At 38.1% G+C, this 13,788-nt stretch overlaps 1 protein-coding gene across 3 annotated transcripts in view; it reads right to left on the bottom strand.

Moving 5' to 3' along the window:
• Nucleotides 1-12,400, bottom strand: part of RNPC3 (RNA binding region (RNP1, RRM) containing 3) — a 165,017-nt gene extending 152,617 nt beyond the window's left edge. For all 3 annotated transcript variants that reach the window (XM_048945461.1, XM_048945459.1, XM_048945460.1), the window contains exons 1-14: nucleotides 12,177-12,400; nucleotides 11,778-11,825; nucleotides 10,170-10,288; nucleotides 9,060-9,140; nucleotides 8,234-8,345; nucleotides 7,698-7,766; nucleotides 7,041-7,189; nucleotides 6,211-6,336; nucleotides 5,510-5,646; nucleotides 4,523-4,684; nucleotides 4,273-4,367; nucleotides 4,137-4,195; nucleotides 2,644-2,776; nucleotides 1,888-1,960 (exon numbers count right to left, since the gene is read on the bottom strand). In XM_048945461.1, the coding sequence (XP_048801418.1) occupies nucleotides 1,901-1,960; nucleotides 2,644-2,776; nucleotides 4,137-4,195; nucleotides 4,273-4,367; nucleotides 4,523-4,684; nucleotides 5,510-5,646; nucleotides 6,211-6,336; nucleotides 7,041-7,189; nucleotides 7,698-7,766; nucleotides 8,234-8,345; nucleotides 9,060-9,140; nucleotides 10,170-10,288; nucleotides 11,778-11,825; nucleotides 12,177-12,380 (1,554 nt within the window). In that variant the 5' untranslated portion in view covers nucleotides 12,381-12,400 and the 3' untranslated portion in view covers nucleotides 1,888-1,900. The remainder of the gene's footprint in view (nucleotides 1-1,887; nucleotides 1,961-2,643; nucleotides 2,777-4,136; nucleotides 4,196-4,272; nucleotides 4,368-4,522; nucleotides 4,685-5,509; nucleotides 5,647-6,210; nucleotides 6,337-7,040; nucleotides 7,190-7,697; nucleotides 7,767-8,233; nucleotides 8,346-9,059; nucleotides 9,141-10,169; nucleotides 10,289-11,777; nucleotides 11,826-12,176) is intronic.
• Nucleotides 12,401-13,788: the final 1,388 nt, after the last annotated feature.

Raw genomic sequence — 13,788 nt, 5'->3', positions numbered from 1 at the left:
ATCACAAATTAGCATTTATCAGATTATTCCAGCAGACACAGGAAAACACATTCGATGCAGAAAAAGGGTTCTGCCTCATCATTAGTGTGCAAGTAATTTGTGATCTGTAAAGGAATGATTTGTACTTAGCCTAGGATTCTTACGGATTTCAATTAGTTTGTGATGCACTATGTGACTGTCACATATAAACAGTGAAGGCGTGGAAGAAGTCCTGTGCACCATTTACTAAAGCCATTAAACTGAAGCAACCCATGCAGGCTTTCAGATGTTCAGGTATGTCTTGAGCGTTTGCTCATTTTAAAAAAAAGCTTCTGAGTTGATCGTCAATATGATTAATAACATAGTAAGCACCTGGTTATTTTCTTTCCGCTATTCAAGTATTATTTAGCATGTTTGGTAAAGTCAGAATCAAATTTAATGCATTAAGCTGGTTGGAAATACATGACATGCCAGAATTACAGTTCAGAGTTCACACAGAAAGCTTTCCACCAGTTAAAAATACTTCAAATTTCCTCTTTCCATTTAAAACAACTTTAATAACATTCTTATCACATCCTGGAGAAAATATAACTAATACTTTTTATTTAACTAGGAAGGAATAAGAAAAAAATTGAAACACTTCTGCACACCCTCGTTTCTCACAGCTCAAAATCAAGGCTCATTCGTCTGCTTTCAAAAAACAGTACAGAAAAACACCTGTAAGAACAAGTCATCTTTTATAAAATAAAAGATAGCTATCATTAATAGAAATACTACCCTCACAATAACAATACCAAGGGAATGAAAACAATTTTCTGAAATTAAAATCAGTCGTTCACATTTCAAACTTCAAAATTGATTTTGTTTTTTTATCTTTTTTTTTTTTCTAAATAATAACCAAGACATTCGGATTAAGAAACATAAAGGAGTAAGCAGTACTTTTCTAAAGCACTCAACCGAAGCTTTAAGTTCTGATGTAAGGAGATGGATAACCAGAGTGACATTCAATCATAACATGTAATTCAGATAAAATGCTCTTCAAATTTGAGCTTGCTACTTTATCAGAGTGCAGGCTGAGAACTGAGCGTTTCTGTGGTAGCATCTGAAGTAACTGGTGCAAATCTGAGACAGTTCACAACCCAAATTTTTGGAGGCCACAAAAATTCCCACAATTTTGCTTCAGTTACTTTAGCATAAAGCAAATACTTAAGAGTAAGCACTAGTGAAGTAAAGATGTACGATATGATTACTTTTAGCAGAAAGTTAATTTCTCATCAGTTTAGACAAATGTTAAAAATATCAGCACTTGTGCACTCCGTAGCAAAGCAAGTCTCAATTACTGCATTATTAAGTAATACTTTCAGAAACACAAACATTCCCTAAATCAGACAAGCTTTAGAGACGCTGCAGTAGTCGTACTAAGATCTCATTGACAGAGGTGGCAGAAGCAAGTTTACTGCTGGAAACTGATATCTGAAACAGCTTTACAGCATGCATGGTCTAAGTAAGGACAGGAAAGGGCAAAGCTGCCACTCCTTTTGAAGCCAAAATCCCAGAACACTACTAAAAATGTAAGTGCTCAAATTCCATGAAGTCATTGTCCCTAAATTCCAATCTCCCAGGATTAAGGATCAGAAAATACAGACAACTCTCCTAGGATCTCAAGATAAGGAAAATAATAGACTCCAGGTTTCTAAACAGAGAAAGAAGCAATCTTTACTCTTAAACCAACTGCACATCCTGCAAACTGGTTTCCTGACAGAAGAGCTCATTTAAGAAAAGAACACTGTATGGAGTATTTCTCTTTTACTGTCACTATTCCTAAAGCAATTATAAAAAATAAAACAAAAAAAAAAGGCAACAAAATGAAATACAAAACCCTGTAATTTTTAGGCAAAGAATCCATACCTTTTGCTATGTTCTACTTTTTTCTTTTCACTTCATTGGAATCCTGCTTTGGTCTAGCTGAACGAGCAAATTGCTGAGGTTCTGTTAAGGACTACAAGTGTCAACGATAAACACAAGTCAATCAAGAAGCAACACAATCCTAGTCAAAGATAGGACCTCACTGATCTGCAGCATGCTTCAAGAGAGCATATCCTAGAGCTCATAAAAAACTGGAACATTTGGAACATTTAATTCAGCAATAAGAAAGGATGCGAAGATTTCAAACTGAAACAACAAGGCAATCCAATCAAAGAAGTGTAGAAACCCCAACACGATACATATGCCCCCAAAGTAACTAATCTGTATGCAATTATAAAAAAAACAAAACAAAACAGCCAACCAAGAAAACAAAACAAACACTTCATCTCCCAATTCTGCAAACACAGGTTTAAATAACTCAAAAGCCCTACATAATTTAAATGCAATGGCTATACACCTTAAACTGTCTTTTGGATTGGGCTTGCAGCATCAAAGAGCAAAGAACAGAAAAATAATTAAATCTTAAGTAAGGCTATTTACTTTCCTATTTCACAAATGGTGTCCCTATACATTTTTAAGATATAAATTCTACAATAGTACATTAGGTTCTTCTGTCTAGTTTTTGTAACATCTCTCTTCTTCCTGCAGATTTCTAACAAAAGCCTCTAAGAAGGCAAAACTAGATACTGACAGACAATTCAAAAAGAATGTGATGTAAACATTTGAAGAAAAAGATACAACGACCATGGGTTTTTCAAATAAGACGTATCCATTTGCTTCTTTTAAAGCTTTAGCAGCTGCTTTTTCATTAGGAAGTCCAATGAAAGCCTGACCCTTCATACGGCCTTCTTTCATTAAACGTATATCGAACCTAGAGGAAAAAACAGAGAATTAGGAAATCATAGAATAGAATCACAGAATCACTAAGGTTGGAAACAACCCCAAAAATCATCCAGTCCGATCATTCACCCAATATTTCCCCACTAAACCATGTCCCTCATTACAACATTTAAGCGTTACTTGAACACCTCCAAAGACAATGACTCCACCATTCTCCTGGGCCCATTCCAGTGCTTCACCATTCTTTTGGAGAAAACTTTTTCCTAGTGTCCAACCTGAATCACCCCTGGCGCAACTTGAGGCCATTCCCTCTCGTCCACAGAGAAGATGTCGACCCCCCATCTCACCAGCACCTCTTTTCAGGGAGTCATAGAGAGTGATAAGATCATCCCTGAGCCTCCTCTTCTCCAGACTAAAAAATCCCAGTTCTGTCAGCCATTCCTAAGGCTTGTGCTCCAGACACCTCATCGGCTTTGTAGCCCTTCTCTGGACACACCCCAGGGCCTCAATGTCTTTCTGTAGCAAGGGGTCCAGAACTGAACACAGTACTTGAGATGTGGCCTCACCAGGGCTGACTACAGAGGGATGAAAGATCACTTCCCTGCTCCTGCTGGCACCACCATTTCTGATAGAAGCCAGGATGGCACTGGTCTTCTTGGCCACCTGGGCACACTGCTGGCTCATCTTCAGCCAAGATCAACCAACACCCCCAGGTTCATTTCTTCCATGCAGTCTTCCAGCCACTCTGCCCCAGGCATTGCCGGGGGTTGTTGTGACCAAAGAGCAGAAACTGGCACCTGGTCTTGTTGATCTTCATCCCATCTGACCAGGGAGGGTCCAATAGCAACCTCTGGGGCATACCACTTGTGAACACCAGATGGATTTAACTCCTACTATATGGTTTGTTTTTTCTAACGCCTTCATATTTCAAAACTCTGATACAATGCTCCTACTTCAAGCTGAAATAGCCGATATGGATGCAATACCTACATGCAGGAATTATGCCACTGAAGACCACTTACATTTTGCCTAGGAGATGCTGTTTAGTAAAGGCTGCACTAAACTGCAGGATGGTAAATCTGTGTCCAACTGTAGTAAATATCAGATATGCTAAATCACTAGATTCACACAATCGTTCATGCTGTATTCATTACGCATTGCTCAACAAAATAGTATATTTAGTAACTAAAATATAAAGGCAAAATAGTAGTCTTTAGAAACTGGACAATAATCCTATTTCTGTACTTGTGACAATGTCTTCACATGTGAAGCATTGTTTCCTCAACCAATAAAGAAGCAGCACCAGAAAGAAAAGTAGAAATAACTGGTTTTCAAATTACAATTCTCACCAATATGAAAAAGTTAACATCAAAGACTTCATTTTAACTTACATATTTCGTTCCAGTTCAGACTCAAAGTCAACATATCTTCCAAAAATGAACTTGAGATCCTGGAATTAAAGGGCTGATTTCAGAAAGCTGCTGAAAAGCCTTTATGAGAAATATTTATTTTTTCTTCTTTACATACCTTTTCTTGCACTTGTTTAGCCAAATTCTTCACGTATATCCGGCAATTTGGTTCACCTGGCTCATAGTTTTTAAAAACAGAAAATTTTTCCATTTCTTGAAGAAGACAGAAAAATAGACAGTTATTTTTTTTGCTAAGAATAAAACAAATTATTAAAGTACATATAGCAAATTAATGCAGAAAATACTTAAACTTTTTATTACAACAAAGTAAACAGCTTCTATTACATAATTTATTGTCACAGTTGTACCTTCTCTAGAAAGTCTGTTTTTCTCTAGTTCTCTTCTAGAAATAAACTCTGATGGTATTTCATCATCTTCTTCCTCTATTTCCATTTTATCATTTGAGCTAGGAGTTGGGAAAATTCTTCCAAATCCTGTATTATTGATTTCTTCTGTGGTAGCACAAAGATCTGTCATTTGAACACATTATACAAGAAGGTCGTATGATTATTCACAAGAGGAAGGAGAGCAAGCAAAAAGAGTATATTCCTTTTATTAATATTTAATTATAGCAGACTCTGTAAAGAAATCTGAACACATCCTTAAGGAAAGTTCTATTAATTCCGGACTGGACAAATACAATTTGTTCTACAAAATCAACTGCAGTACCAAGACAAGTCACAGCACGTGCCTGTTACATTAAAACTAGCCCTGCTATTCAAAGCCTGTATTTTCATTTAAAGAAGCTCTAAAATACTGAAATACACAGACAAACCATAGCCCTATAAGAAACCACCACACCCTCACTGCTGGCACTGTCCTGCATTTTTACTGCAGATTATCAGTGTAGCACAGAGAAGAAGCTGGCAACCATCTTAATACTACTCTCTAAGAGCTGGAAAAAGAACACCTAAGATTAGCTTGATCCATTCAATTACAAGATATATAATAGTGAGAATACATTTGTACTGTACTTGCTACAGGCAACATAAAGTTTAAAAACTTTTAAGAAAAGGTGCAATTCACCATAAACATACATACTACAAGGACAGAAAGACTTTAAAATGCTCCACATCCTGCATTACATGGAAGCACTGAGCTCTCTTTAACACACGAAAAGCAACAAATGCAGACAAGATGCAAGGTGGTGTTCTTAAACTCTGATGTATACTATCTATGGAATCTTCTCCAATACAAAAGAAGAACAGGATTGTCTGGTCTGAATTTTAGCAGCCATCAGCATACTGAAACCACATGAAGTTGACATTAGATAAATCTGAAGTACACATGCTTACCATTTTTTTCTTCTCTTTCCGAATTTATCTGAAGAACAGATGGGATGTCAGTAGTAATATGGAACTCGATCTTTTTAAGACCTACATGCTGTGGTTGCTCAAAGACATCTGAAGGCGACAGGGTAGGGTGCAAATTACTGTTTAAAACAACAACGTGTTAAACATTCGGACAGGCACTTATTTTTCTTATTTAGGTTACTGATAGCTTTTCGTAAGTGGCATTGATGTTGCTCTCACACAGTGTGAAAAATATTCCAACCCAATTGCAGCTGATTATCACTAGATAGAAACTCTGGTGGCTACTCTGCCACAGTACTGCAATTTCAAAAATCAAGATGATCTGAACAAAATCAGCTCTTTTTCTCCTCCTCCCCCCCCCGTTTTTTTGTTTCTCAGAATTGCCTCAAGCAATACGTACAGATCACTTCTATCAGCACTGTAACATGAAATTGTTTTTATTTTTTTTATGAAAAATGTTCTTTTGATAGCAAGAGAAAGAGATAGAACTTTAATACTGTGGTTGTTAAACAGACTTCAGTTCATACTACACAACAACGCTACCTTGCTAGCAATTAGGCCCAACTTACATACCAGAGAATACTTTCATTAAAACAACACTATAGAAAACATGATGCAGGGAAAGACACTAAGCAAAAAGAATAATTTTTCTGAAAATATGCAAGCAGAAAAATAATACAAACCTGTGGGGAGTACATGTGGGAACATTCAGTAAGTCCCTAATTCTTTGCCTTTTTCTAACACCACGCTTCTTCGTGTTTATTGGTCTTTTAGGTTGAAGGGTCGCTAATTCCATCAATTTGGTCATTCTATTATAAATAAAACGAAGTTAAAAAAGATCCAAATTGGTTTACATTTTATTTGAGAATGCTCACTTGCAAATGCAGCCCTTCTCCCTTCCTCTAAGCCCCTGAAATGCAACTTTTCAGAATTTATTTGTCAATGCATGTATTTTTCTGAACATAACTCATATATTTCAGTTTTAGTAGCAGATGAAGACAACAATTTCTTCATTGAGTATTGTTTTAAGGCCTAAAAACAGCTCTAATGTAATTTATTCCCAAGCCTGCGAGAGAATCACAACCTCCTCCCATTACTGTTTGTCCTAGCAATATACACTCAATGTACAAAGAACATTTTGGAAGTCAGACAAAATTATTTAGGCTGAGTAATTTACTCTCTAAAAATGTGGAAAACTGAAGAAAACCAGAAAACAATTCATTGCTTCATTCATTATACTGCACTCTCTTTTCATTATGAGTTTTTGGATTGGTTTTTTTTTTTTTTTTTTTTTCTCCAAAGTAAGAAATTCTAACTTCTGTGCACACATTGCCACACTCACCCTCCTACTGTCATTCAAAACAGCACTATCCCTCCATTTTTCACTTACTATGGAGCTTTGTAACACATCGGGAAGACTATCTATAGGCTGCAAGTGTTCAGAGATTTAACCAGTGGCTGAACAAGTATCCAGAGAAGTAAAAAGTATGTATTAAGACTGTAAAATGCACACCTCTCTTTTTCCTCTGCGTTATCACTTTCATATTCTGATTCATCTCCACTAGAGACTTGCTCTTCTTCCTCTTCAGGCAAAGGAGGCTCCTCAGGAGGCAAAGGTGGAATTGGTGGGGGTGGCACAGGCACTGGTAAATACTCTTCATACTGGTAATAAGCAGAATGTAAAAAAAAGTGATGAAAGATTTTTAAGTAAAGATTTTGTGCATCTTGTTTTCCTTTGTATATATAGTAAAAAGCCAAGGCGATACATTACAAGATAGTAAGAAATGGCTTTTTACAGCACATTTAAACTTTTCTATTGCAGGGGTTTATGGGTTTTTTTGTTTTGTTTCTTTGGTTTTTTAACATTGCGTGTGGTCCTAAGGACTTTTTTCCAGAACACAGAAAAGGAGCCCTGAGCTACTAAACAATTTCAGTTTATACACTGAACATTCCAACAGCTGTCAAAACTACACCATTTCTATAAGCAGCGAGGATTTCATGAAAGGAATCTGATTTTTCACTAAGAGTGTGGAAACCACATATTACAAGGAAATACCTACATACAAAATCACTTTTACAAGTTTGAACTTTGGATCTCTTACCACACTTCTTATATTTTAAATTGTGAATCCTTTTTCCTGTACCTAAATACATATATTTTAAAAGTTACCATGGGAGGGCGAGCAGTAATTGGTCCAAAAGGCGGAGGAAGATTCATTTTATTCATCAGATGAAGTACCTGAAATGATTCAAGGTAAGAAATACCTCCATTAGAGAAATAAATACAGTTCCTTGCTAGATATCACAGCTGATTACTTCTGACAGGTAGAAATCAGTAGTTTTAATGACAGTACAACCACACAGGTTACCAAAAAATGTGAAAGCCAGCAAATGAGATGCAACAATACGAGTAAATACAAGCAATACCCTGAAAAGGCTAGTAAGAAGTACATAAAACATCTCAGTATGAAATTACAAGTGCTCATAGTTCAGAATTCCACATCAGCAAAGTAACCGATAGTTCTGGTCAATGAAGTCTCAACATAGCCAAGAACTAACACTGTTTAAAAGTATCACAGGACAGCTAACTTTTATTTAGTATGTAAAAAATTATTTCTACAGATAACTAGAAGAGGAAAAAGGACATGTTTTCATTTTTATTTTCATACTTCCTTTTTTTGCTGTTTTCTTCCCCCCCCTACTTACCTGGACATAAAACTTGGGCACGCTTGCCAAGGCATTTGCTATATTTGCTAGAATTGTGCTTGAAGGTGGTGGATACAGATACTTGAGGCAAGAATTGATGGGAAATGTGAGGCTGAGGAAGAATAATAAAAACAATGAATCTTAGCTGCATTGCCATAAAATAGCTGATAACAATTAATGGTTACTAAAAATTTTAGCTGTTAGTTAAATCTGAAATATCACTGACATATTACCATTCTCCCTAGAACAGTTACATACCATTTTGACTGGCTGGGCCACCCACATTATGTTTTTAGCACTGGGGAATAGAACGTCCCCTATCATATACCAGATTTACTGGGCTTGGACACAAGGAAACTAAGTAACTACACATACAGAAAGTCTAACAAACACAGGACAGAACCAACATCTTCCAACATCATAAACCCAAAACTCCAAGCACTGGATTAATCAGCCCCAAAAGAAAATTATTCTTCAAGTAGGCAAAAATACAAACAGAGAAAAAAAAAAAAGACCAAACTGTCTAAGAGAGCCCACTCAGCTCTTAAACTCCTGAGAAAGCAACAAACTGCACTATAAGACTTGGAGGCAACCTGTAGCTTCACGTCTCAAATTATCGGTCATTATTCAACCATAAGACTCCTAAATTTGAAGAACTATGAATGTTATCTTTACGAAAAAAATGCCTACAGCTACAAATGTAGAAAAGCAGTACTCTATAAAACAAAACTACTACTACTACATTCTCTCTTGTTCAACAGAATATAACACTTACTACAAAATAGACCTTAACAGAACAAATAAGTTAAAAATTGAAAATATTAACCCATGGCTAGGTGCAATTCCATTCTCTATTTTAAGACAGCTTGGTTCTCTCTTCTCTTCTTCTTTCACCGGCTCTTCTGAACTAAAAAATAACATTAATTAAAACAGGTAAAAAGTTCACTGCCTTCCAGACAACCTATCTCTCACTTTCAACTTCAAAAAATATTACAAATAGATCAGTGTAGTATTTTTAAGAACTTTATATTTGTAAGACAGATCTATGCAAATAAATATTTATCCATATTACAGAGGGTCTCCCCGTATTTATACATTTCTCATTTAAATCTACTCACAGGAAAAGAACCGAAACTATTTGTGCTACTCTTTGTTCAAAGGTTATAAGATAAAAATGTTGTTATTGATTTGTTCATATTCAGAGCAGACTAATTAACTTTTAAAAGCTCTACAGCTGATTTTAATGAAGCACAATGACATAGCTTTTATTGCTTTGTTGCATACTGCACAGGTAAATCTAAAAGTTTAGCTACACAATTTTTTTTTTTTAAATTACATATTCAACAAATATTTGAAATCCAAACTATCATAATCCTTGATGACACTATAATTAGGATTTATTTTTGTATTTTTATTTATATATTTCTTTATACATTTGAAAAGAGATTCTGTTTCATGTTTGATGCAAACTTAGATAGTACAGTCTTATGCAATCATACCTACAGGTGTCAATTTTGCCTGACTCAATTAGATTAGAAAGAAACACCACGAAAACACTGTACGTACTTTCTGATGGCAAAATGACACTACAGCTCTGACACAAAAAAGAAGCAGAAGAGACTCCTAAGCACAAGGAACCTGGGTATCACAGAGGTCATCTTACATAGACTGGAGTCTTGCTCAACATGAAAATTAGCAGGACTATCTCTGGTGAAGGATACCTTACAGGAATAAGGATGGGGACCGTTTCAAGATTATACTGAACAGGACAATACTAATAGGAGGAATGAAATCGCTCATCTACAGATTTGAACACACCTATTAACATTACTAAAAGGCTATGATTTACCCTTTTACTTAACAGTACCAGGAAAATGTTATGAATACAGAATTACACTTCCTTGAACACACACATATTGAATTATTATCCACATACCTTTTACATTTGTCTGACAGTGAAGGCTGGTTAAGTACCTGCACGCTATCTTGCTCCTTTGCAAATTCAACAACTAATGTGTGCCCTAAAAGTTTCAGCTGATGCAGTCTTGACAAAGCCTTCAAATTATTGTAACAGAGAAAGGAAAGAAACAGAAGAGGAAAAATATCAGATTGTTTCAAAGCAAGACTTCAAATTTTAAATCTGAACATAGCCATGGGACTGCAGCCTCAACAACACTTATTACACACACTAGTAAATCTCTGATTTCAAGAAAAAAATGCCTCACTTACAAACTACACACATGGTGTAGTCTACCAGTACTATCTCAGAATCTGTAAATTGCAAATTGCCTTGTTGTTACATGGTGAAGCTCTAGTTCTCTGCAAGTCTTGAGAGTCTACCAGCAACAGACACAAAGCAACCTAAATTCATCACTGTTTATCTCACAAAATCTTTGCGCCTTCTTTCAATATTATTTTTTAGCACGACTTAATAAACAATCTGGAATATAAGAGTGGCATTCAGGGCAGAGGCTTTTCACCAGTCAGATTTAAAAGGCATCACTAGTAATATCAGTTTACATGCATGTCTTCCATTAACATGACATTTTTCTTACTATTATTGAGGCTGGCACACAAGGCAGCTTTGAATTGTTTACTTCACTATGTCTAAATTTTGTCACATACCCAATTGCGCACGAGACAAGCAACTTAGGTTTGTTTTACAGCCTATACAAGAATGCACAAGCATCCTAGACAAAACACCATCAGCATCATCTCAAGTGACTTTGCCTTGCTCTAAGTCACAGGTCGGACCAGATGACTTTCAAAGACCCAACCCATCTTTCCTATGACTATGCAAGTGGGTTTTTTTTCCCAAATCCTTCTCCTTGTGGTTTAACCCTGCAAGCAGCCAAACACCATGCAGCCTTTTGCTCACAGCTCTCTCCCAGTACCCTAACCCTAGGGTACCAGTAACCTCTCTCCCAGTGATATGGGGGAGAGTCAGAAAAAAAAGTTACAACTCACAGGTTGAGATAAGAACTATTTACAAAGATGGAAGAGAGAAATAACGGTAGTCATAGACATAGGTAGATAGAAAGTTTATACATATGTGTATTTGCAAACCAATTGATGTGCAAGCAATCGCTCACCACCTGCTGACCAATGCCTGTCTGGCCAACTCCCCTCCATTTTTCAAGGTTTTTTTTTCTGCACGATGCCATACACTATGAAATATTCTTTGGCCAGTTTAGGTCAGCTGTCCTGGTTCCGTCCCCTCCCAGCTCCTCATGCTCCCCAGACCCCATGCTGGCAGGACAGTATGAGAACCTGAGAACCTGAAACATCCTTGGTTCTGTACACCGCTGTTTAATAACAACCAAAACATCTGTGTGTTATCAACATCGGTTTTCTCCTAAAGCCAAAACACAGCATCATATCAGACACCAGGAAGGAAGTCAGTTCTGTCCCAGGTAAAAACAGGATGCTCCTGAAACAGTAATATTTTATGTTGCTCCACACGAGATCACATGTAAAACGTTATGGAACAAATAGCAATACAGAGAAGTCCTTTGCTAAAACAATAACAAATTTGAATACAAACCTTTACAGCAGCATTTTCACTAGGAAAAGTAGCAAAAGCAGTATGTTTCTGGAAAACAAACAAAATGCCGCACTGAGTTCAAACCAGAAAAGTAAGAAAATTTCCAGTTATCACTCTTATAACTGCAGCGTGTGGCAAAGGCTTAGGGAACGTTCTTTGTAAGAAATCAGAATAAGAAGTTTCTGCATTACAGGGGAGCGAAGACCATTAAAGGTTGCCTCCAAGTCAAACGACTCTATGATTCTAAGAGGCAGAGCTGCGGGGCGGATCTCTGTCCCCCCAGCGAGCACTCCACGCTGCCCCGCTCCTTTTTCCAAAGGACGGCCCAGGCCGAAGCCCTCCGGGCCGCACCGAGCCACGAAGCAATCGGCCAGGGCCTCCTCACGCCCGCGCCCTCACCAGCCGCCCGTGGTCCGACAGGACGCGCACGGCCACTGCCCCGAAGTGCTGCAGCAGGTCCTCCTTCTCCGCCGCGGTCAGCTCGGCGGGCAGGTGCCGCACCAGGAGCGTCCGCCCACGCCGTCGCGCCACGCCGGGGTGACACTGCCCTGCGCCCAGCGCCGCGCCACCCGCCCGCTCCTCCTCGCTGCCCGACGCCGCCATCGCAGCGCGAGGCCGGAAGCGGCGGCACTCCCACAAGTCGCGCGAGAGCAGAGGCTGCCTCCCGCACCTCGGCGGGCGGGCTGTTGGCGCGAGACGCCTCAGCCATTGGGGTGGAGCCGGGGCGCGTTTGGGCGGGAAGCGGCTGCGGCTGTCCGCCTGGCGGCGCCTGTTCTGTGTGACTGGCTGGCGGCCTGCTCGGCCTCTCTGCCACTAGGGAGAAAAAGCTGGGGAAATGCAGCGTTTGGAAACACATCAAGTAGCGAAGCAAAAATTTAGCAGCGATTTCTTAAAGGATCAGCTGCTGCATTTTTGTTGATCCCGTTCACATAGGTTAGGAAACATCTGTGAATTCAAAGACAAGTGGAAAAATTGGCACAGGGGAAAATACTACAGTGTACTTTCCCTATGACACCAGCAATACCGTGTGTTCTGATGTTGAAATTTTAACACCGACCAGCTTTGTGAACTGTGGCCTATTGTTTTATAAATTCAGGAGACTCTCAAATGTTGGCCACAGTTACTTGCACCAGGTAGGAGCCTTGGCATTGCAAAAGCTAATCAGCGGCAGCTTTGTTGCTCTGTTTTGTGTAAATTAGACCTTTAGGTGCACTCCTGGGTAAGGAGACAGAAGGACATGTTATGCAGATGTGCATTTTTTAGCAAAGCAAATTTTTCACTTCCATTTGTAGCTCTCTAATGCACTCCAGTCCTTCATCTGTAGATCACTCACCAGACAGTGAAATGATTACGTAATTCAAAATATATTTTTTTTCTCTCAGAACTGAGAAATGTGATTGAGCTCTAGTCAGGGGAGGGGGAAAAAAAAAGTGTTTTCCAGTGACACTGAACACTAAAAGTGGCAAGAAAAATGTAAAAATGTCACTAAAATTTTGTAAAAAGTTTTTATAAAATCAAGAAAATAAGTTTTGCAGAATTTCCTGATATTTTGGACACCATTCATTCATTACTGACGCCGTAAAGTTGTCTACTAATGACAAATCAGCAGTGGCCGGAGGCAGATGCCATTGTCCTATGTAGTGAAAGTCCAACTCAGCCTGTCAGTTACAGTTGTTTATGAAGCCAACAAATGTCAGTGACAGGTAGAATGATAAAAATGCAGGACTCCACTAGAAATGCTGTAGTAGTTTGCTTTTAAATGGTATGAGTTAATGGGCTCCCAATTCCTTGGAAAGCACTTACTTGCATCCTCAAGTGAAAAAAAAAAAAAAAAAAAAAAAAAAAGATTATGAAAGCAGAAATGTTGTTTATTGGAGCACTAAGATGTATAAAGGTGCTTTTAGATATTTATCCTAGTGAAATAAGTCCAGAACAATTTTTAAATGCTCAGTAATAGTTTAATAGTTGCACTGTGGGATTTCAGGACCCTACTGTTTTCAATATTGGTTGT

The sequence above is a fragment of the Lagopus muta genome, chromosome 5 (assembly GCF_023343835.1).
Source record: "Lagopus muta isolate bLagMut1 chromosome 5, bLagMut1 primary, whole genome shotgun sequence".
NCBI classification, from domain to species: domain Eukaryota; kingdom Metazoa; phylum Chordata; class Aves; order Galliformes; family Phasianidae; genus Lagopus; species Lagopus muta.
Note: the sequence above shows the minus strand (reverse complement) of the source record. Positions and strands in the feature narration are given on the sequence as shown.